Below are 24042 nucleotides of genomic sequence, written 5' to 3'. Positions count from 1 at the left end.
TTTATAAGATCCTTAAAATTAACATTAATATCAACCCTTGAAAGGAAATATTAAAATTTAACTTAATTCAATACATATGTATACATGACTCTCAACTAGGGAAATTATACAGAGCCAAGACTGGATCATTTCTGTGCTTTAACAAGTTTACTGTATAGTGTAGTAGACATGCATTCATCTAACTAATATGCTTCTGACCATGACGTGTGGGGAGCCAAACTGGACCAGGAAAGACTATGCAGTTTCTAAGTGTACTCTTATTACTATGCCCTAGAGTCAATAAGAATTAAGACCCTTAAGAAATTGTCAGATGGAGGCTTCCAAAGGCTGGGTGGAGGGAAATGTGGAATTACTATTCAATCAATCCAGAGTTTCAGTCATGCAAGATGACAAAGTTCTATAAATCTGCTATACACCATTGTACTTACAGCCAACAGTATGGTATTGTGCATGTAAAAACTTGTTAAGAGGATAGATCTCATATTTGTGGTTTTTTACCACTATATATATATATATATATATAATAAATATAAATATATATATATTTATATATATATAAAATGTTAGATGACCCTTTTTATTTGAGCCATCGTGGGAATGGGAGGAAAAGCCAGTCAATGTAAAACTTGATCACAGTGAGCCAGATAGCTTAAAAGCAATACCGGATGAGAACAATTCCCCATGCAATCAATAAGCAATTTACCAGAATATCCTAAGAGATAAGAAAGCAGCTGCATTTGACTTTTTGAATAGTTATTTTTTCCACATGAATTTAATTTCCTTCCATGGTTACGTGTCATATTACATAGACAATGAGAATATACTGGATAAAATCAGTTTTGTATGGAGGAAGATTTTAGATCCTAGCCTAAGCAATATTCTTATCACGAAGCCATGAAAGTGTGACCTTAATCATGCTACTGTTACATGGGTGGACAAGTAAATATAGAGTTGCAATTACATCAGAGTGGGTTGAAGCCATGCATTACATATCAAGTTCCAACCCATGGGGATCAGTTATACTGTAGAACTCATAACTTATTGATGAACTATACAAGTGACTTATAAATACCTCCATTCAAAATGCAGAAATTACTAGACCAAGTGGAGCTGCTAGTACCTTATACCAGGAAACTCACAACACTACAATTCAAAATACCCTTGGATATATTTCTAAAATCATTCTAAAGATAGAACAACATTTAATTGATGTAAGTATAAACTGGCAAGTTTTAACACGAAGGAAATTTAGTGAAAGATTAATTTAAAAAGGAAGTGTCAATAGGACTATTGTCTCATTTAGGGTTAGAATAGCAACATTATAAATGAGTTGCACTGATAGTAGGTTGTTTAAATGGAGAAGGACAGCAGGACAGAGAATTAAACCTACCATCGCTTAAGCCTTATCATCCCTGAGTACGTATTCAAGTTTTTAATCAACATACTTAGAGACATTTTTAAAAACAAGATAGCATCCAGAGAGCAAAACTTAACATATCTGTATATACAATTTAGAATATAATATATTAATCTGTAGTTTAGCATGCAAATGTATATTCATATTAAAATTATATTTTGGTATGTTATACAGTATATAATTATGGTATATATTTATCAATATAATATTTTATTTAAGAGAATTGAAACTGTGTAATCTATAGAGCAAAAGGCTAAATAGTCATAGAGTCACCACCTTGTAGTTCCCAGGGATTGTTTTCAGAACTTGCTCAGGCTCTCCCCACTCCACGCCATAGATGATGAGAAGGAAGAAATACACTGTGCCAGCAGTCCCCAACCTTTTTGGCACCAGGGACTAGTTTCTTGGAAGACACTTTTTCCGTGGAAGTGGGGGTGGCTTTATAGCCTGCCACCAGATGCAGCTTAATTGTCACCTGCCACTCACTGATAGGGTTTTGATGTGAGTCTGCAAGCAATTGATTTATTGTGGTCTCTGGGCAGTCAAACATCTCTGCTAATGATGATCTGTACTTGCAGCTGCTCCCAGCGCTAGCATCACGGCATCAGCTCCACCTCAGATCATCGGGCATTAGATTCTCTTAAGGAGTGTGCAACCTGGATCCCTCACATGTGAGGTTCACAGTAGGGTTCCTGCTCCTAGGAAAATCTAATGCCACCCCTGATCTGACAGGAGGCGGAGCTCAGGCAGAAATGAGAGCCGTGGGGAATGACTGTAAATACAGATGAAGCTTCACTCACCAGCTGCTCACCGCCTGCTGTGCAGGACCCCATGGCGGTCCCCTGCACTGTGCTACTTCTAGCAACTTCCTCTGTTAGAAAGAGGTTCTCCTTAATTATCAGGATGAAAACTCATTGGTTCAAGGGAAACCAAACCCCAACATTTCTTTCTTAAAGCCCTTCTCTACAGAGTAAACTACGATACCATTAGTTCTGGATAATTTAGACATTCTTGGGATCAGTTCACTCAAAGAGCCTATTTCTTATATCCTAGATTTTAGTTCATTTACTCTTCCAAGCTTCACAAACTAAGGTATCTAACAGTGGACCCAGTGGGGCAAGAAATGCACATGGCATATTTATCCTGAGCACCAGTTTTACTCAAAGATCCCAAGCGAAAGCTGTAATCGCATATCAACATGTTGATGTTCTGGCGTAGATGGCAAAGAACCCAGGGAAATGTTCTTCCTTGCAATGGACAGTTTGCAACTCCACCTGCCTCACTCATCCCCAGCTCCTTTCTCTGAAACAGAGGAAACTCGCAGAAAGCTCAGTCTTTCTGGTACCAAGTTTGAACATATAATGCCCGGTTTTCTGATAAGTGACACCATGCCCTCACCTCTTCATTATCCCAGAGGGGATGGCATATTCTATGTTTAAAACCTCCCCATGATTTTCTTCATTAAAAATAAAATATTAGAGTCTCTGAGGTATCTTTATGTAAAAAGTTTATTAAATATCTTTGGATGTGGTGCTAATATATGAATTTCAATTCCCTTTCTCTTCTTTTCTAGGATGGGGACCAGTAAATTACTTGCAGCCTGTACCCAGAATCAGTGAGTAAAACTCTCTATAATGTTTGAGTCTTGGGTAGTGATAGATAAGCAGAAAAACAACTGGAATATCTGAAAATCCCATAGTGTCGCTTTTAAACACCTGCTCTTACAAGGATAGCTGTCACCAGAAGGCACAGCCTATGTGGCATTGTTGGGGTAGAAAGTCTTGGAGGGTCAGGGAGAGAAGGAAGGAAACCAGGATCCTTGCCCTCTTATCATTTACAGAGGAAACCAAAACTTCTGAGATAGGTTGCAGTTATATCTAGCTTAATGAATAACTAATGTTGATTTTATTTGAAAGTGTTTACTTTTTTCTGTTATTCTTTAAAAATATTTAACACTGCCCTGACTGGTGTGGCTCGGTTGGGCATCATCCTGCAAAGTGAAAGGCGGCCAGTCTGATTCCTTGTCAGGGCACGTGCCCTGGTTGCAAGTTTAGTCTCCTGTTGGGGCATGTGAAATAGGCAATGCTTCTCTCCCTCTGTTTCTCCCTCCCTTCCCCTCTCTCTAAAACTAAATTTTAAGATCTTTTTTTTTAAGTATTTAATGCTTCCTGGAGACACTGGACTTTTTACAGAATGTCTTTCTCTAAGAATACAATAAAACCTTACTAATTCAGATATTTAGTAATACATAACTTAGACCATTTGACCAAGACTACCATGAAATTGACCTTTGAATCGTGTGCAGGCCATGGATTTGATAAGTAGAGGCAACATTTGCAACTTATTTTAAAAGAATAACTGTTTTCCGGACTCTAGCATATGGTCTTTAGGCAAAATAAGATTCAACTATGAAACGAGGATCCATGCCATTAAGTCGATGTCTCCTTACACAGACTTTACTGGCAGATCAAAGTATTGAAAGTAATAAAGCTGCATTGCTTTCAGTAATTCTCACTCCCCTAATTCAGGCCAGCTTCTTCCTTTTCTTTCTACATTCCCAAACTCATTCCAATCTAAGGAAGTTTGCTATTGGGTTATATGTGAACACAGTATTTATTACTAGAAGATCAATTTCTATAAACTTATTTTTTAATTTACAAATATAAATTTTAATATCATTTTCTGCTTATCTGTACCATTGATTACCTAGATGATGGAGTGTATTTACTTTTATAAGAGAAATGATGTGTCATTCCCTTTTCTTTTTCATGTTTTTCATACAGCAGGTAATTTTTTAAATTTAAAACTCAATATTTTCACAAAACAGGCAAGACAAATTCCCAGGATAATAGTGAAGATTTATGATAAGAAAAAAATAATCCCAGATCATGCCTTCCAGGGGCATGTTGAAAAATTGGAATAGTAATGAATTACCATTCATTCATTCATTCAACAACCACTCAAGGGCCATGCTTATTGCTTCAACATGTGTGGGGATAAATAAAATTCTCATCTCTTCTCTATTGTGCTGACAGCCCCTAATGTGAAACAGAGATGAAGACAAATAATTTTTTCGTGTGATAGGTGATGTGTTTATTCTTGTAAGCCAAATACTTTGGGAACATAAAGAACATACCATTATATCTGACTGGAAGAATTGGGGAAGTATTTGTTATAGCTATAACATTTGAGCTCATTCTTAACGACTAGATACAATTCCTACAAGTAGATAAAAAGAAGAACAACATTTCAAACCAACATTAGCAAAAGCATAGAGGTATGGAAGTGTGTGAATTGCTCAAGAAAAACAGATATATTTAGTTGTGGAGAACTGAGGGGGTGGGGAAGTTGTATGTAATATATATAAAGGCATGTTACTATGAAAATAGGCCCTTACTTAGTAATTTAAAAGATTGGAACTGAGAATGATTTATTTGAGAGTCATCTGCAGACAGTTGAAATTTGAAGAAATGGGAATAGATAATTCTCTCATAAACAATTGAGGGAACTTTTAGGAATACAGAATAGAGTGAACTCCCTGAAACAGGAGAAGAGAAGGAGTCAAAAAAGAATGATAAATTTGATGGTGGACATAAAGAAATATGAGGGACTTCATGTCTGAGAGCTTCAATTTTCTTTACACTATACTTTGGATAAGCACAGGATGTAGACCAGGAGGACACAAGTTCGAATCCCAGCTCAGCTGCCCGTGAATGATGTCACAAAACCTACCTGCCTTTCAGGGTTGTCTTCTGTAAAATGGACGCAATAATCACATTTAATTCTTGGGTTGGAGAACTGTGTAATGTATGTGACAGCACGTTCTAAATGGTAAAACTTTCCATATCGAGAAGCAGTCTGATGCAGTGGCCAGAACACATGCAGAGTGACCTCGCTGAGCTGTTGTCTATAAAATGGGGGTAACAATGCACAGCTTATGTGAGTCATTAGATTATTAAAAATAAGGTATGTCCAATGTATTCACATAAAGGGGCTCTACAGATAGGACTAGATAATTATCATCTGTGAATAGGAGCTTGTCTTGAGGAGGGAGAAAGACCACAATGGGGAAGGAAAACAAGACAGGGCATGTAAAAATGTTTTTTAAGCAGAACTAAGAGCCCATTCTGAAACTATGAGTTTGCCAGTACAGCCATACCTACGAGCTCCGGAGCAGCCAAAACAGATGATGTGATGGACCTACAGTTGGGGAAGGTCAAAGCCAGTGCTGCGTCATTGAGGGGAACAATTGAAAAGATTGATCAATGCATATCCCAGAAGCTTGAAGGTCTGGTGCTCCCATCCCCGTCCAACACTGGGGTGGCAGAATACTGCCTTTTCTACTCAGGGTCCTGGGATCCTGAGGCTCTTTTTATTATTAAGGAAGTGGCTTGAGTTGCCAGAGTACATCTCCCAGTTATATACTCTTTCATCAGCTGAGTTCCAGCCACAGGGTATTACTCAGAGATCCACCAGACCCCTGCCTGCCCCTTCACCCTTGGCTCACAGTCCCCACCCCAGCCTGTTCCCCACCTCCTTTTCCGCTTCAGTTTTAGTACTTCCTGTGCACATGAGGCAGCAGGAAAGACTTCTACCTCCTTGGAATAAAAAACTGGAATTTGAACCAAGTAGAAAAGAGCTAGGCTGCAAGCCAGACTTGTTTCTCATGCCATCAGCATCAGTTCTAGACCTCAGTAGAGAATTCACTGGTTGCAATAGGCAGGACCACATGTTCTCTCACACACTAGGAAGTGGGTTATCTCGCCGGCCACTAAGATAATGTCCACTGTCCTCCTAAAATGCTTTGTGGACCCCAGGAGAGAGCTGCCAACATCTCTCTCGATAGTTACTAAACTTACCTCAGAGGGAGATTCAAATTGCTGGACCATGTTCTCAGGTTGCCAGTTGACTGTAAGAAAGAGAATATAGGCTGTATCTTGCACATTATTGACTCCTATTTTAATTAATGTAAAACACAGTTCTCGTTTGGGAATATGCTTGATTCATTCACCCAGTAATTATTCATTAAGCATATACTATATTCCAGGTGCTGGCTACTATCCAAGATCCTTGCCAATAATGAATGTAGGCATCTTCCATAAATAATATTTGAAACACCAGGAAAACCCTGTCAAATTCAGACAAAATTTTAGATTCGGTGAAAAATATAACTGTAGAGACTCATTAGGGTTGGGAAACCCCAGAGTTTTTTTTTTCTTTCTCCTCAGGCTTTGCTCCCAAAGCCCATTCTTCTCTGAATAGTAACGAATCATACAGAATTCACCTCTAAGCACCTTGTTTTGTGTACATTTCTTTCAGTCGGCTCTGGTAACTCAAAGATGTGTAGATTGTTCCAGAACACATCACATCCTCACTCCCCATGGTCCTTCCCTACTTGGGTGGAGGTATGCTGGGGTTTACCCCATCTCTGCCTTCCCCCAGGGTAGGAAGCACCAGGGGATGTTTCTCCCGATTCCGTCTCAGACTGGGGATTCAGACTGGAGATTCAGACCGGGGATTCTCCCTCCCTGCCACAGATGCACACTAACCTTTTCCTGAATGTGCTTTCATCGCTTGGTGTCCTGCCAGCCAGACCAGAGAGCTCTCTGCAACTACCATTTCATTGCCGCCTAGTTTGTACGCAGACTTCCTTTAGATCTGCTCGAGGGAGCAACTCACTTCTCAGTAAAAACAACCACAGACACCCTCTATCCATTTATATTGTCCTTCTCTTTCCTTCTTTGATTAACACGTCTCCCTTCTGGACTCTTTAAACTTCATCTCCATCCTTTAAAGATCTCGCAGATACTAGTCACCCTTAGGAGACAGTCTTTTGGTTTATTTCCCACTTAGGTGAAAGAACACAAGATTCATGTCCATCCAATGGCAAATTCAAAACCAGGAGTATGCACACAGTGGCCTTTCATTTACGTATTTTCTCACTGCTCTGTATACCTCCTTTGTTCATTGCGGGATAATCCCATGAATCCTTGCCAGCAAGAATGCAGTCCAGATTGGAACATCACAGACTTGAGGATCTTGATAAAATGTTCATGGCACCGTCTAAAACTTGAGTCTTCTTACTCTGGATCCTATACTTTCCTGAGTCTCCATTTATAGACTGAAAAAATGCTTTCCTTCTAGAAGGTCAGGGTTCCCTTCTAGAAGGAAAGCATTTCCTGAGTAGAAGTAATTCAAAATCATCTCTTAGGGTAAGTGAACTGAAAGGTGTTCCTTGGGTTTTCACGAAGAAAATCTTTGGGCGGGGTGTGTGTCCCAGCAAAAGGCTATACACAGTCAAGGGTGATACCTTTTTACCTACCAATAGCACACTCTCTCCCCAGGTAGCAGCGCCACCTTTGTGGAAAGCTGCAGTGGAGTGTGATTTTAAAGGAAAACTTGCTCCTGGCCACAACTTCGCATGTTCAAGTAGACTCAGTCACACACCCTGTGCCCACTCCCGAGAGCTCTGCACTTTATAGGTGTGTCGTCCCCACGGTTCCTGGAAGAGAATGTTGGGAAAGCATACACAGTGTCCTGTGCTCATCCAGCTCCAAGAAGGGGAGGCACGTCTCCTGTTCACGAGCTCTACCAATGTCAGAGATGTGGCTTCTGGACAAGTGGGGGCATCAGCCCCAGGCTGGGCATGCCTCGGCATTTTCCAGGGCTCCTCTGTGCTCACCTTCTCTGGGGAATGAGGAGACTTGAGAAAAAGGTGATATGGTATTAGAATCAAGGTCAGGGTTATTATTAAGGTAAAAGTAGAAAGGAGGAAGTTAAACCTATGTTTATATACTATGAGTATCCCTAGCTGGCAGCCCTGCCCTTGCTCGTGCCTAGGGACACACGTCCCATTGACAGGCAGGACATTCTTCTCTGCAAATCCAGGATTACCAAAGCTAGTAGGAAAGGATAGAGACTTTCCTACAGCCTTTCTGAGACTATGTGAGAATTAAGCCTTACAAATCTTACGAGAAGTGATGAACGTGGTGATATAAAAAATGCAGCATAAACCTTCAGATTCATGGCCTAACAGTCTCATCTGAAAATCCCTTTTGCTATAGGACAAAAGAAAAGTCTGTCTGAAAGCCTCACCTGCTTTCAGACAGACTTCAGTGTCCAAAAAGCTTGAAAATTCTGCACAAACTGATGTTATGATTCCCACATCCATAAAAATATTCTGTGGAATTGTTGGGATCTTTTCATTTCATGGGGAAAGGAGGTGCACATTATTCTTGTATGGCAACAATTAACAAAGAAAAAGGGGCATCTCATGGTTAATTTAGCTATTGTTTTAAATAATCTCCTGGTACCTGAATTACATGGATATATTATTTTAATAAGCTGATCTGCAAGTGTTTTTCCCCTTCTCATTGAAGTGCAGAGTAATCTGTTGGGTCAAGGTTTCCAATCTTTTTTTCTTGCATTATAATGATCTGTCATTTGCATTGTGGATACACCCAAAAGTCAATTTGGGGTCTTGTTAATTTCATCAGCGGCAATGAAATTCTTCTCAAAGTGTAACTACTCCCCTTGCTGGTATATTGTGGTAATGACATTCATCTTTGAAAATCCTAATTCAGAGCAAGGAATGAGGGGGTGGGTTTTGTTTCATTTTGTTTTGTTTGGGGGGATAATTCTTTATCTTTTTGAAACGGATAAATTAATGTTATCATCATACAATGTAAACTAGGTATGTTAAATTCAATAGAGCCAGAATTTTTTTAATGTTTCTTATGCCTAGAAAGTAGGAAACTGTTCTGTAAAATGTTTAACATTAAAATTTCTTTAAAATATTAGAACAGGTATTGTAAACAGTACCTCAATTTTAAAAATTTTGAAATTTAAAATTTCTTAATTTTTAAAATTGAGGTACTGTTTACAATAAAATGCACAAGTCTTCTTAAGTGTTCAATTCAGTTAGTTTTGACAATTGCATATAACCTGTATGATAGCATTCAAAATAAGACAGTGAATCTCACACGCTAAATAGTTTCCTTGTGGTCCTTTCCAGTCAATTCCAATACACAACCCCACCACCTCTTCCCCACCCCCGATTCCTCATCTCTTCCCCACAGCCCAGGCAACCACTTTTTATTGTATTTTTTCCATTGCCATTTATCCGCCTTGGACCTTCTCTCTACCACCCCTACCCACCTCCCTCCCCTCCTGCAATCATAGTTATTGCCCGTGTCCACGAGACCTTTTCAATTCCGTCACCATAGCTTAGTTTGGTCTATTCTTCAACTTCGTCTGAATGGAATCATACAGCACATGCTTTGTAAATGCCCCGCCCACTTACTATAATATATATGAGACTGTTGCAAGTGCCCATAGTTTAGTCCCTTTTTATTGTTGAGTAATATTCCATTGTATAACTAAACTACAAAGTATTTATCCATTTTCCTATTCTCAACCTTCGCATTGTTTCTGCATGTTTGGGACTGTATGAATAACACTGCTCTGAAAACTCTTGAACAAGCCTGTGTGTGAATATATGTTTTCATTCCTGTTGCATAAACACCACAGAATAGAATTCCTGATCATAAAATTTAACTGTACAAGAAGACGCACAACCATTGACCAATAATGTTGGAAGTTGGAGATGCTCCTTTCTTCCAAGAATGAGAATGAAATAGGGTCTCTTGTGTTTTTAATTGGCGTGTCTCTGGTGGCTAATGGTGCTGATTGTCATTCCATGTGCTGCCGCCCATTTGTGCATCTTCTTTGGTGAGATATCGATTCAAGGTTTTTCTCGTTTTTACTAGCTTACTTGTTGACTATTGGTGGTATGAGTTCGTCAGATATTCTGCATTACAAGTCCTTTGTCAGATACATGTATTGTAAGTATTTTCCTAGTGTGCGGTTTTCCCATTAGTTTTATTTTCTTTAAAGTTCTTTTTGATGAGCATAAATTTTTTATTTTGATAAAGAACAATACATTGTTTTTCTCTTTTATGGTTAGTGCTTTTGAGTGTCCTGAGAAATCTTTGTTTACCCCCAGGTTGTGAAGTATTCTGCTACTGCTCAAAGAGTGGTGATCACAACTTTTTAAGTTGGGAATAATAATAAGGACAGTTTGCGGGCAGATAAAGAAGCATGTTTATAATGATGGCAGCATAGCTGTGTCTGCAGTTTTGTAAGTTTATGATGCTTGTTAATTTTCAAGTGTCTCCTTGATTTATCCTCCTTTTTCTGAGAAGTAGAAAGCAAATTTATAATAGTGGGTTTTAGAATTGTCAACATTGAAGGGCTAAAAAAGCTCACTGTGAGTTTTGAACATCCTATGTATGATAATGACTTTATAGCACACATGATTTGATAGCATCATTCACTGTCCTTGAGCAATGTCTTCAATCCCAGGGAGCCAGACCACGCTGTTTCTGTTCTGTATCCTCATCTTTAGAGTAAGAGGATGACAGCAAATCATCAGGTCTCCCTAAGAAGATGATTTGGTGCATATATTGATTTAAATATAAAAAAACTTTAATATGTCTTAAATATATATGCAATGTGTGTTTGTATAATATCCTCATCACCAAGAACAGAGGAAAGCTCTGATAGTGCTTGTCCCTTTGGTTAATATTTATTGATTCATACTGCATGGTAGGTACCTGACAGGCAGTGGTGAACCGACAGACTAGGTACCAAACTCTAGGGGCTTCCCATCCAAATGAGGGGAATTAGTCAAGTCAACGAAAGTATTGTTTTTGATGTGTTAGATGCTCTGCAGAATATTACAGGGCACCGTGCAGGGCAGTAACAGGGAAGGAGCCCTGTCTGGGTGGGCAGGTGGCATCTAATCAGAGATGGGTGGAGAGGGACCCATCCGTGCAAAAGCCAAGTAAGGGAAGAGCAGTCTGCCCAGCAGGAGCAGCACAGATGACATCCTTGGGCAGAGAAGAACCTGTGTGATCTGGGCCAGCGTGGTAGGGTACAGGGAGGGGAGAGACAGGCAAAGGCGAGGTAGGAGAAACGGGTAGTGGTAAGACAACTGTGGGGCCTTATTTGCCATGGTCAGGAGTTAAGTTGTTGAAGGTGGTCCTCTTCCATGAGCTCAAAGTGAAGCCCATGCTCCTCATCCAAAAAGCATGAGGTATTTATAGCTAGAATAAGGGATAGTAATTAATACCTTTGTTTTAGAGTCCCTGAAGAGTAGCTGATGTGTGCTGACTGAGAGTACATGACCTGGGGTGACTGGGTCACTCTGTAGTGTTTGCTGAACAGGATTCTTAAGACAAGCGGTCCATAGAAATGTGAGGCAGAGGGGAACACTGACAAGGTGGTTTTGGATTTAGAACCCATCTAAGAGGTCTGAGGTGCCCATTGATGAACATGCTGAAGAAGTAAGGAGAAGACCAGGAGTCAGATATTTAAGTTGAGGAAAGTCTTGAAATTGTGTCCAGGACTTAGGATGAGACCACAAGGACAACATGCATCGTGTATGACCCTCAGATCATTCTCAAGCAGGACATGTGGACAGAACAGAGAGAAACTAGTAGCAGGTGGTCCACTAAAAAGTTTGAAAGAGTTCATGTAAATTATACAAGGTAGTAAAGGAAATGAAAGCATGAGACCAAGAACTGTGTACAGAGACCTCAGCCCACTGATCAGGTTTGCAGATTAACTTTCAAGACCAGCCAGCCTAGTCTCCTGGAGCATAGGAGCCCCTACATGACTCTCCCTATCACTTGAAGTTGTTTCCCACCATAAAGAATTGTGGACAAAATATGTTAGCATGTTTCCCTCCCCACAGAGTCTTCAAGAGAAGCAAGTAAACGGCATGGGTCCAGGATCAAAGTCAGCATCCTCTCTCTGCCTCTGTTCCTACCATTGTACGGTCAGCCATTAGCCTTTCTTCCTCAAATAAGCATTCCCCTCACCTCTCAGTGAATGGTGTACCCACTTAAACTTGGGAAAATAAAAGCCCCCCCATACTGAGTAGTCTGGAACACGTTGAAAGAACATGGGGCATAAAATGCCAGGATGGTGAGCTTGCAGAAGAGCCAGAATGCAATGGTTACAAAGATGTCTTAGCAAAACGTCAAGAAATTGTAATACCTTTTTGTTAGCTTTAGGATCAAGTTGGATATCTGCAAATAACAGTAAATAAAACCTAGTTTGGGGGAGAAGCTGAAATGGAAACAAATATTAATGAATAATCAACTTTATAGAAGGGAGCCAAAAGACTAAATGTAGAGATATACAAGAGATGAAGCACAGAATCCTTAGTGACACAAACAATGGAGATTAATAAATAAATGTTTTAAATGGAAAAGAGAGACTAAAAGGCTGATGATAATGAGAATGGCAAGAGAGAAAAGTATCACAGAAATAAATATCAAGAGAAAGTCTAAAATGTGCTGTGAATAGCATTTACTGCAACTGAGAAATCTGTTTAAAAAAAATGAAAAGTTTCCCCCTGGTCTTTACATTGTCTTTACAGAAAATATTTTCAATCAATCATTGTTCAATTTAAAAATTGTTTTCAGGTGCCCTGGTCAGTGTGGCTCAGATGGTTGGAGCACTGTCCCGTAACTGAAAGATTGTGGGTTGGATTCTCAGTCAGGGCGCATGCCTGGGTTTCGGGTCCAATCCCTGGTCAGAGCAATACAATCCCCATCCAGGTGTGTGTGGGAAGCAGCCAATCAGTGTTTCTCTTTCATGTCAATGGGAAATGTTGGGGAAAATGTCTCTAAAAACAATGGAAGAAAATGTTCTTGGGCAAGGATTAAAAAATAATAATAATAATTCTTTTCAGGAAATGAACTGTATTTCTTACGAAAATCCTATACTTCTTTTTTAAATATATTTTCTTGATTATGCCATTACAATTGTTCTATTCCCCCCTCTTCATTCCCCTCCACCCTGCACACCCCTCCCCCCACCATTCCTCCCCTTTAGTTTATGACCACGTGTCTCAAGTTCTTTAGATTCTATATTTCCCCTACTATTCTTGCCCTCCCCCTATCTATTTTCTACCTACTGTCTATGCTATTTTCTGTACCTTCTCCCCCTTTCTCTTCCTCCCACTCCCCTGTTGCTAACCCTTCATGTGTTCTTCATTTCTATGGTTCCACTCCTGATCTAGCTGTCCTCTTGGTTTGCTTTTGTTTTAGGTGTGGTTGTTAATAACTGTGGGTTTGCTCTCCTTTCACTGTTCATATTTTTTATCGTCTTTTTCTTAGATAAGTCCCTTTAACATTTCATATAATAAGGGCTTGGTGGTGATGAACTCCTTGAATTTGATCTTATCTGAGAAGCACTTTATCTGTCCATCCATTTTAAATGAAAGCTTTGCTGGATAGAGCAATCTTGGATGTAGGTCTTTGGATTTCATAACTTGGAATACTTATTTCCAGCCCCTTCTTTGTAAGGTCTCTTTTGAGAAATCTGCTGACAGTCTGATGGGAACTCCTTTGTAGGTGACTGTCCCCTTATCTCTTGCTGCTTCTAGGATTCTCTCCTTCATTTTAATCTTGGCTAAGGTAATTATGATGTGCCTTGGTGTGTTCCTTCTTAGGTCCAACTTCTTTGGGACTCTCTGAGCTTCCTGGATTTCCTGGAATTCTATTTCCTTTGCCAGACTGGGGAAATTCTCCTTTATTAGTTGTTCAAATAAGTTTTCCACTTGTTGCTGTTCCTCTTCCCCTTCTGGTACCCCTATAATTCAGATGTTGGAACATTTAAAGATGTCCTGGAGGTTCCTCTCCTCATTTTTTTGAATTCTTGTTACTTCACATTTTTCTGTTTGGTCATTTCTTCCTTCTTTCTGGTCCACTCCCTTGATATGAGTCCCAGTTTCCTTTCCATCACTATTGGTTTCCTGTGCATTTCCCTTCATTTTAATTAGTTTAGCCTTCATATGTTCCTCTAATTTGTGACTAAAATCAACCAGTTCTGTGAGCATCCTGATCACCAGTATTTTGAACTGTGCATCTGAGAGGTTCACTATTTCTTGGTCCCTTAGAGTTATTGGTTCTGGGGCTTTGAGTTCTTGAGCCATGTTTTCTACTGTTTGTGCCTGTTATGTATGAGGAGAGGAGCCCTGGGTGTTCACCAGGGCCGGGCCACTCAGTCTCTAGGTTGTGAGGAGCTGTTTGTGGGGGCAGGGTCAAAGAGGAGCCATGGCAGTCCCCTCTGCTGCTTCCTGCTACTGGGGCCTACGTGGTCTGTCTCACTGCGCACGAATGTGTGACCGCAGTCAGCCCACCACCCTGTGCCCCCACTGGGTCTGCCCATCGCCACCCCACGCCTGAGCGCCTGGGGTCGGGGGATCCTTCCTACCTGACCCCCGTTCCGCTGCTGGCTCCGCTGCTGGCTCCGCCCCTCTTACCGGTCCGGTTGAACGGTTTGTTTTTGTCAGACTTCTGTATAGTTCAATTTTCTGTTCTTTGGCTGCATCTTTGTTTACTAAACCTTTGTTGTATTCAAACTTGGTTGTCGGAGAAGGTACAGTGTTTCCACCTATGCCTCCATCTTGGCCGAAGTCAAAAATCCTATAGTTCTTGATTCACTACTTTGAAATCTAGAAGTGAATCTGTAGATAAGTGTAGTTGTTTCATAATAGAGCAGTTTGAGGGGCTCTTTACAACACTAAATACATTTTTGTTGGTTGGTTGCAACAACATTCATTTTAAAAGATCTGTGATTCTTGAAAAGATTTGCCACTCATTGTATTAGATATTTTTTATACCTCCCAAGGCTAAATTTGGCTAGTTGATACCATTGTGGGATTGGAACAGAGAACTAATTTCCTCATTTGACTTTTAAATCAGTTTTTGTGTGTGTTAACTTAAACTGAAAATCAGGAATAAATGCCAAGGTGAGCGTGTGCACGTTGCTGGCTGCAGTGAAGTGCTCATGTTTTCACAGGCTCACGAATGATGGCATAGAAGGACAGCTCTGGAGTCTCACTATTCGATATTTCTGCACTCACATTTTCTTTGTGATGCTACTTACCCCAATCAGAGCTTTTTAATTTCAAGAATGTAGTTGAACTTAAAGTTTTCATTTCACCAACTTTTTCAAAGGGATTGACATTACCCAGGGTGTGCCTAACCCATTTTTACATAAAAGCAAGAGTTGGCAACCAATTTATTAAATTCAAATTGGCTAGCATTTACTGTGTGTCTGTTGTTTGAAAGGTGCAATGCCAGGAGATTAGTTTTCAAGGAATAAACAAATCATCTGGGTAAATGGAAACTTTGAAATGAAATTTGTAGTCTTCAGGGATCATAAGAAAACATATATACCTAAATTAATTATCAAACAAAATGTGCTACTAATATATGCAAAAGAGAGGAGCAACCGAGACAAAGAACCTTGAATACAACTCTTTGTTAACTTTTTTAAACTACAGAGTCCTTTTTGAGTTAATTCTTTGGTGGTGTTAGAGAGTGAAATATGCTCAGACATTTATAGATATAGTTAAATTTCATGTTAAACACCCAAAGCTTTAGGCTCAAGCTATGGTTTTCTTGTTTGATTTTTTTGTGTGAATTTTTTCATGCCAAAGACATAATCAAGTTATAAAAGTATATTTAGATTAACAACTATTCACTCAATATTACAAGGGTAAACAACTTAATGATTCATGAGTGTACTCATGATGTATATTAGAGAGCTTTGAAATGAACAGTGGATCCAGAATGTGCAACATGCTCTGGAAATTAGCTTTTGCACAGACATGACAACTGTTATACACCACACAAATTCATGGACTGAGAAATTATGAACACCTCTTTACTTGTTACTATCGGATACATTTGTTGCGTGTGTCATCAAAGTGCTTACCAGTTCAATCATGCAGTCTTTTATTTCATAAATGATGGAGTTTAAGGGGAGTGCACCATAAACTTCTGTTGTATCATTTCCTGCCCTTCCCCCATCAGATGTTTAATAACCACCTGCTTGTGGATTAATTGCTTGACCACAGGTAAGTACACATGGGTGAAAGAACGGACAACATTGCATTCTTTTCCCCTACATCAACCTCTCTCCTGTGGCTCTGTGCTGGATCCTGGCTCCTCTTCTCTCCTTGGTCATTACAAGCCTTTGTTTGTTTGTTTTTAATTAATTAATAGTTTATTGATTATGCTTTTACAGTTGTCCCAATTTTTCCCCTTTTGTTCTCTCCACCTAACCCCCAACCCTCACTCCCTCAAGCAATCACCACACCATTGTCCATGTCTATGGGTCATGAATACATGTTCTTTGGCTACTCTATTTCCTATGCTATAATTTATATTCCCAAGGTTTTTCTTTAACTACCAATCTGTACTTTGTAATCCCTTCACCTTTTTCACCCATCCCCCTGACCCCCTCCCACCTGGCAACCACCAAAATGTTCTCTGTATCCATGATTTTGTTTCTCTTCTGCTCGTTTGTTTATTTTGATTTTTAGATTGAATTATTTATGGGTATGTATTTGTTGCCACTCTATTGTTCATATTTTTTTTTATCTACTTCTTCTTAAAGAAGTTTCTGTAACATTTCATGTGATGCTGGTGTGGTGGTAATGAACTCCTTTAGCTATTTCTTCTCTGGGAAGCTCTTTATCTGGTCTTCCATTCTAAATGATGGCTTAGGTAGAGTTGTCTTGGTTGTAAGTCCTTGCTTTTCCTCACTTTGAATATTTCTTACCAATTGCTTCTAGCCTGCATGGTTTCTTTTGAGAAGTCAGCTGACAGTCTAATGGGGGCTTCATTACAAATCTTTGGACTCTGGAATCCAATAGAACTGGGCTCAACATCTGGCCCATTGTAGGGCCTTGGGCAAGTCGTTTCACCTCTCCAAGCCTTAGTTCTCCTATAACATGATGTATTAGAAGTTGTGATGTTTGGTTCGGTTTTGCTTTGTTTTGTTTTATGGGCATGTTTACCATTCTATAATGCATGTAGAGAGGTGTTTAAAGTCTTATGTTTCACAGATGTTTCCAAAAGTGCTCCTTGCATGCCACACTAAGAAGAGAGTTATTTCAGTGAATGGATGTGTTGTAGCTGGGAAACCCAAGGTTCAGAGGTTTCTTGTCCTCCACACCCCCTGTCCATAGGCAGTAGGTGTGGAGCTGACACAAAACCCTGAGGTTGTGGGACCCCAAACCTCACTTTCCTGCCATTCCACATGCCCTGTCTCTGTGCTGGTGAAACTTAGGATCACTCCAGGTAATTGCAAAAGAATGTCTGTATTGAATGACCCTTACAGTTACTTCCCATCGTCTAACATTCATACATGGTCAAGAACCTATCTTAACCAAGTGCACAAGGAGGGAGGGACTTCTTCCTCCCTGTGTTGCTGAGATAAAAATAGTCTGAAAGAGGACAGTTGAAGTGAGAAAAACATTACAGACGGTGAGAGGCGACATCAGTTAAATCCCAGGGCTAAAAGCTACGGATGCTAGTGTCTGCTTTCAGCTGTCAAGGATCATCTTGTGATTGCAGATAAATTTATTTCATATAAAAAAGAAAAAAATATGTATCTCCTGATGTGCTCCAAATGAAATTGCTTACTGAGAATTATATTATAATAAATTATAATATAATTGCATTTAAGTAAAAATCCTAGCAGCCATAGAAATATCTATGACATCTAAGACATACAAACATATACAGAAATTTAAGGTTAAAGAGTGATATTAAAAAAGCAATTGAAGTATCACATTGTCACTTTTGCTGGTTTCATTTAGAGTCTATGCTTTCTAGTTTTACCTCCAAGGCTTAGGGTAATAAGTGTGTATTTCTGATGCCACCCAAAGTAAATTACCATGGATTTGATTCTATCGAAGGCATAAAGAAAGGAAAGGGAAAACATAAAGGAAATGAGAGAATGCTTTCTCACAATTCAATAATGTGAAAGAACTTCTGAGGTTGTATTTTGGAAGATACTTTTTTAAAAAGTACTTGATGGTACCCTTTTCAACAGAGCTACCAAATAATAAAAGCTTATTTAACTTAATTTTCCACTCCATTACTCCTCGAAGCTCAGACCAAGTGAAGAAGTACCCTCACAGACTGCATGCCACATGTCAGAACGTTATCACCATACTCCCTGGCATTAGTTCACCCATATTTCTGGAATATTTTAATTCTAAACTGAAGGAAGGGAAATTTTACTAGGACCTATGTCTCAGTTGGGTGACTACCCTATTAACCCAAAGATCGGTGGTTCTTTTGTTATCAAAGGGCTCTGAACAACAAGTTCAAATCATCCAGAGTTCTTTAAGTAATAATGCCTGCAGAATGCCACACAAAGAAAAAGATGAACTTGCAAACTCCTCCCCCAAACCAGGAGTTACTTCTACACCTATTCACAGCTGACCAAGGCCACCAGTTCACTGAATGGACTCCTTGGGCCCCATGTTAATCTACTGCAAATTTCTCATCCATAAAATGAGTGCACTCCCAGCTGGAGAGGAAATTAAATGTCTCTAAGATCTTTTCAGTATTAACATCTTGAGATTCTATGGCTGAATTGGAGTAACATATATACACAAATTGAGACAAAATGTTAGTGGAACCCAACAGAACCTCCTTTCTCCCTTTATATTTAGAGCAAAAACCTACCTGAAGTATGCAGGCATGCCCCTGTGTGTGTGAGGGAGGAGCACAGGAACAGAGGCTCTTACCGGAATAAAAAGCCAAGGGCCTCTCACAACCCTACATCTCAAGGATGAAGGGCCACTGAAGAGCAAGACTCTTTATTTTGGCACAAAAGATGCAATTAGAAACACCAAAATTGTGGAATAGTCAGACCTGGGCTGGGTGTTGGAGGAATAAGAGAGCAAATGAGGAAGGTAGAGAAGGAAACAGGTACTGAACAGTTGGGAGGTGGTTGAATGAAGGTATGCAGGCCTCTTGGCCTAGAAAGGTGCTTGTTTCACACCCTTTTTTTTCCGGCAATTTACTTTCACTTTTTGTAATTAAGTGTTTTCTACTTGAAGAAACTTCTGCTCAAAACAGTTTCCAAGCTGAAAGATTTAAGTTGTGCAGAATTACAAATTATGCAAAGAATTACACTGAATTACGTCTAAGAGGGACAAGTGAGAGGATAATACTTTTAGGATTTGTATCTGATATAGTACTTCAACTTCCGACTAATTGACTCTCATTGCAAATACTTAAAAGGGCCCATTTGTCATTCAGAAATTATTTCTGTAGTCAAGTCGTTCTCTGTAATAATCCTTTCATGCTGCCCTTGGTTTGACATTTCATCCCACACCCCATCTCCATACCTCTCTTCCTCCAGAGCACCTGCTTTATGTTTCAGAGAAGTTAACAGGAGCCACCTGCAGAGAAATAGCTCCAATGTCTACACCCAATGTATAAGCACTTTTCTCTGGTTCTCATCCTCTCCTCCCCTAACCTTCTGCTGCTACAGCGGAGGAAGTGGCCCCACCTGCCATCCACAGTGACTTCCACCTGAGCTCTGGCCCCATCTGTCCTGTTCTCCTGTGGACTTCCCTGAACGGGTTATGCACTTTTTCTCCCAAATCTTCCACTTCTTCCCATCTGTGGCTGCTTGCTATTGGTATTTCTATTTTCTCCTTAAAAAAATAAAAGTCCTCCCTGAATCCAGGAATCTCTTCTGACCATAGTTGTTTCCCCCTCTAAACAGAGCCATCTGCTTTTTTCCCCGCCACCCATCCCTTTACTCCCTGTCCACACCAGTCTGGACTATGTCCCGACCACTCCACTGGCTTGCTTTGCTCATCGTGCAAAGGACACCTCGCCATCAGTCTGACTTAACCTGACTCCATCCTATTTGTCTCTCCTTGATAAACAGGTTTTCCTCCTCTCTTCCTGAGGGTTCCTTCCCCCTCTCTTTAAGGAGCTGTTTTCTTCCAACTGAATTTTACATATTAGATCCTTCTTAGCTTGGCCCTAGATCCACTCTGCCTTTTTAATCTACGCTCTCTCCCTGGTGATCTCATTCACTCCCGTAGACCAGCCTCTCTTCCCCAGTGCCTCTCTTCAGAACAGCAGAGCCCTATACCAGCTGCCTATTGGCTGCCTCACTGCATTCTCTCAAACCTGCCCCTTCTCCTGCATCCCTCACAGCAGTAAGTGTCACCCAATTGCTCCTCCTGGAAACTTGGGACTTGATACTTTCCTTCTTTCTTAGCTCACATATTCAATTATCAAGGCCTATTGACTTTACCTTCAAAATAGATATCATGCTGTTTTTTTCTATGCTTCTTCATCCACCGCCATCTCACTAGCTATAGAAACAGCCCCCAGCTGCTCTCCCTGTGTGCACCCTGACTCCTCTCTCGCCCGTTGTCCATATCACAGCCAGAATGAGCTTCACCAAATGAAAATCTAGTGTCACTCCATAGCCTGAAATGTTTCAGAGGCTTCTGGTTGTCCTGAGACTAGAATGTAAATGCGTTTGCATGGCCTCATGTGATCTGCCCTTCCCCTGCTGACCTCTCTCCCTGCACTTCCTCTTACCCTCCTGCCCCACTCACGCTTCTGTTGTGCTGAGCTTCTCCCAGCAGCCTGATCACCGTGCCCTTCCTGGTGCCCTGGCGTTCTCTACCCCTGAGTATCTCTCCCCACCTCATCGCATCCTTCCTCACCCCATGATTCTATATTAAATATCACTTTCTCCAGGTCCTGATTAAATATCACTGCCTCCAAGAAGTTCTCTGGTCTTCCCAGCTCCTCTTGACTGGGTTCGTCATCCCTGCTCTTTGCCAGTTTAACCCCCTCTACTCCATTGTATAGTCACCGCCATTGTCATTATGTCATCAATTATTTGGGTACGTTCATTTGACACACCTTGCCAACCAGACTCTATTCAACCCTGAACTTTCACCGGCTAGTATATTTCCTACGATGTAGTAGATCTCAAAAATCTTTGTTGAGTGAAAGAATGACAAAAGTTCTCTTTTTTATCCTTTCTAAGATCTTCTTTCCGAGTTAACATAGAGGTTATGTCTCATGTTGTATGGAAACATCTGAATGAAAGGCGAAACTGTGTTTAGTTCTGTTTTGGTCCTGGTGTTCACCCATTCTACGAGGCTGTCTGCTCTCTTTTTTTTTTTTTCTCAACTCCAAAGAGGGACTAAGAGAATAATGAATAATACAGGTGGAATTTAAAACCATTAGTACACTGCGTTATTCTCACAGTGAATATCCCAGGGCTTTATTTCCATTTGTTTAGAGCCTCTGGCTCACACGGCTCCTTAGTGCCGGGCCTCGTAAGCAACACTGCATCAGGCTGCCTCTCTACAGTGGGCGCCCTTCCTGACTTCCGGCCTTTTCACAGATGTGGTACCGATTGGGAAATTTATATTCCATATTATAAATATGAGCTTTGACCTTATTCACTTTCTATGTTTTTAAGTTATATTTTAAACATGTTTTTAGTTATAAGTCACTAGAAGTACAGGGTTCAGCACAAATAATGCCCCTTTTTTATTACAAAATCTTTTATGACAAGATCGTAAGCATGAAATTCTGTAACAGAACAATACCATACTCAACCACACCATATGTCATTTTAGGTGAAATGTTCAAATTAAAACTATAAATTATTACACCCATGTCATTAGCCTACCAACCACACTCAATCAGACCTTACTTCTGCCAGACCCTGTGTATCTCAATAACTTAGATGCCTCTTGCCAGCTGAATTTTGATAGTTCTGCTTCTGATTACCTTGGCTTTGTGAGATTATTAATACCTGAATACACAGATGTAGACCTGTGTTAATCCCGATTTTGATTTTGTAATGATGGGGTTTTTTTATTATGTCCACACCCTTTCATGTTATCCCTTCTACATCTAACAAGATAGATGTACAAGGCAGTGTGGTCGGAAGTGTCGCCGATGGTCCCAGGACAAAGCCGAGCAACCTGGCCTGCATGTAACTGCAACCTAATCTCTGACTTCTAGGATGCTGTGCTTGATCAAACCGGCTGAATACAAAATACGTACACACAATTGGTAGCAGGTAGCCAAGAAGTCATTCATTCATTCATCTAGCCATGATGCATGGAATATCACCTGTATGGCTGGCATTATATATTTAATAAACAAAAAATATATTAATCGTTTTTTAAATTAGCTCTGTGTTTTGGTCAAATCAGGGGAGGTATTATGTTATGATTAAATCAAAGGAATAGCTGGCTACTAAAGAGTAATGTCCAGAAAAAGTTATTTAAATCTGCCAAGGCTCCATCATCTCTCAAAGGCAAGGTCAAACATACATGAAGGAAGACTAACCCTTTTTTGAGAGAGGCCCGCATTCACCAATATAGTTATTTCTCCCACCTATTCTCTGATGACTGACGTACTCTTTAATATAGGGTAGCCATTTCGTGACTTCATTGAAGGGAATACTTAAGCACAGAGATGACACAATGTCAACAATTCGCATTGTGGTGCCAGGGACTAAAATGAGAGTTTCTGCACCAAGGAGACTGATGCAAGGATGGGGTGGTGTGTGTCAGACTTGGGATTTAAAGAGGGTGAGGTGAGCTCCGTGGAATAAATGAGAGCACACATATGCATACACACACAGAGTGAGAACTGGAATTTTGAAAACTCACTGTGCTCGCTTGCGTCCTTTCAGGCTGTGCTTGATGTTGTCACGACAAGCTCACCAACTCCGGAGTCCTGCTCATTTACCAGTACCCTGTTCACAGTCACTGAAGCTGCTCCACTTGGCCTCGCTGCTCTCATTTGGTCCCAATTAGTGAGGTTAGACCATCCCCTGCACCTTTTTATGTGACGGGTTAAGCAGAAGTAATGTCCCAAATTGCAGCAATTCCAGGAAGCCTGAGAAGCAGTCAGGTAAAGCAGTTGACTCTAGAAAGGGAGAGAGGGTGACAAATTTTAGTACAAAAGAACAGATCTTCCACTGGAGATGGGACATAGTTTTTAGAAACACTTGTTACAGCAATATATGTGACACCCTAGGATGCTATGAGGGTGAGGAACTACAGAGGTCTGAATATTTCACCCCTACCTGAAATCACGTGAATGAAAACTAGATGATAAAACAGGCCACATGGAGTTATAGTGAAAACTTATAAGGCAGGGAATGCTGTTTTAAGCTCAGTTATAATCCATGCATTGCTAAAAAAGTTTTTAGAACAACGAGAGTACTTCCTTGCCCCAAATTCATTGGAATAGCTTGACTTCTATGAATATAGCGTACCCTCCCCATGCCTGGGGTGTAAGTTTCAGAGATCTCTGAAAATAGATTCATCAATGAGCTTTTGATCCTGACCAAGAAATAAATATGAAAAATTAATAAAGCCTAGAGCAGCTAACCTCTTTCTCTTCAGGGCCCTGGCAAAAGTCTATTATTCTGATTACATCAGAGAGAAAATTCCAATTGCAAACTGTTCCTTTTAACTTCATGCTAATCAGTTTTCCTTTTAAGTAGGTCTTTAAATAGGTGATGGAAATAGAGCTAGAACAGTACTGTGTGTAAATGAGGAAAACCAGAAATATATAAAGCTAAAAGTTCTGAATATAAGAACTAGAGGCAATTTCTCTTACACAGCTATAGAAATATAAATAAATATAAGCATAATTGACCCAGGTTCTTATTCAAGATCAGTTACTAGCTCAGTGTTCTCTAACCTTGTATCCATCCCAGAAGTAGCTAAA

The 24042-nt window shown here is 40.2% G+C and overlaps 1 protein-coding gene and 1 long non-coding RNA gene across 2 annotated transcripts in view; one reads left to right on the top strand and one right to left on the bottom strand.

Moving 5' to 3' along the window:
* CHST9 (carbohydrate sulfotransferase 9) overlaps window positions 1-24042 on the top strand; it is a 237209-nt gene that overhangs the window by 126815 nt on the left and 86352 nt on the right. Inside the window, exon 4 of the mRNA XM_037032310.1 lies at window positions 2991-3032. Coding sequence (XP_036888205.1) covers window positions 2991-3032 — 42 coding nt within the window. The remainder of the gene's footprint in view (window positions 1-2990; window positions 3033-24042) is intronic.
* LOC118977410 (uncharacterized) overlaps window positions 6282-24042 on the bottom strand; it is a 144058-nt gene continuing 126297 nt past the window's right edge. The window contains exons 3-5 of the long non-coding RNA XR_005064527.1: window positions 22974-23232; window positions 7947-8120; window positions 6282-6326 (exon numbers count right to left, since the gene is read on the bottom strand). This is a non-coding gene — a long non-coding RNA (uncharacterized LOC118977410). The remainder of the gene's footprint in view (window positions 6327-7946; window positions 8121-22973; window positions 23233-24042) is intronic.

Source organism: Sturnira hondurensis, unplaced genomic scaffold, assembly GCF_014824575.4.
Source record: "Sturnira hondurensis isolate 20B ecotype Veracruz unplaced genomic scaffold, ASM1482457v3 Scaffold0001872, whole genome shotgun sequence".
Lineage (NCBI taxonomy): Eukaryota > Metazoa > Chordata > Mammalia > Chiroptera > Phyllostomidae > Sturnira > Sturnira hondurensis.
This window is presented reverse-complemented; position numbering and strand designations above follow the sequence as displayed.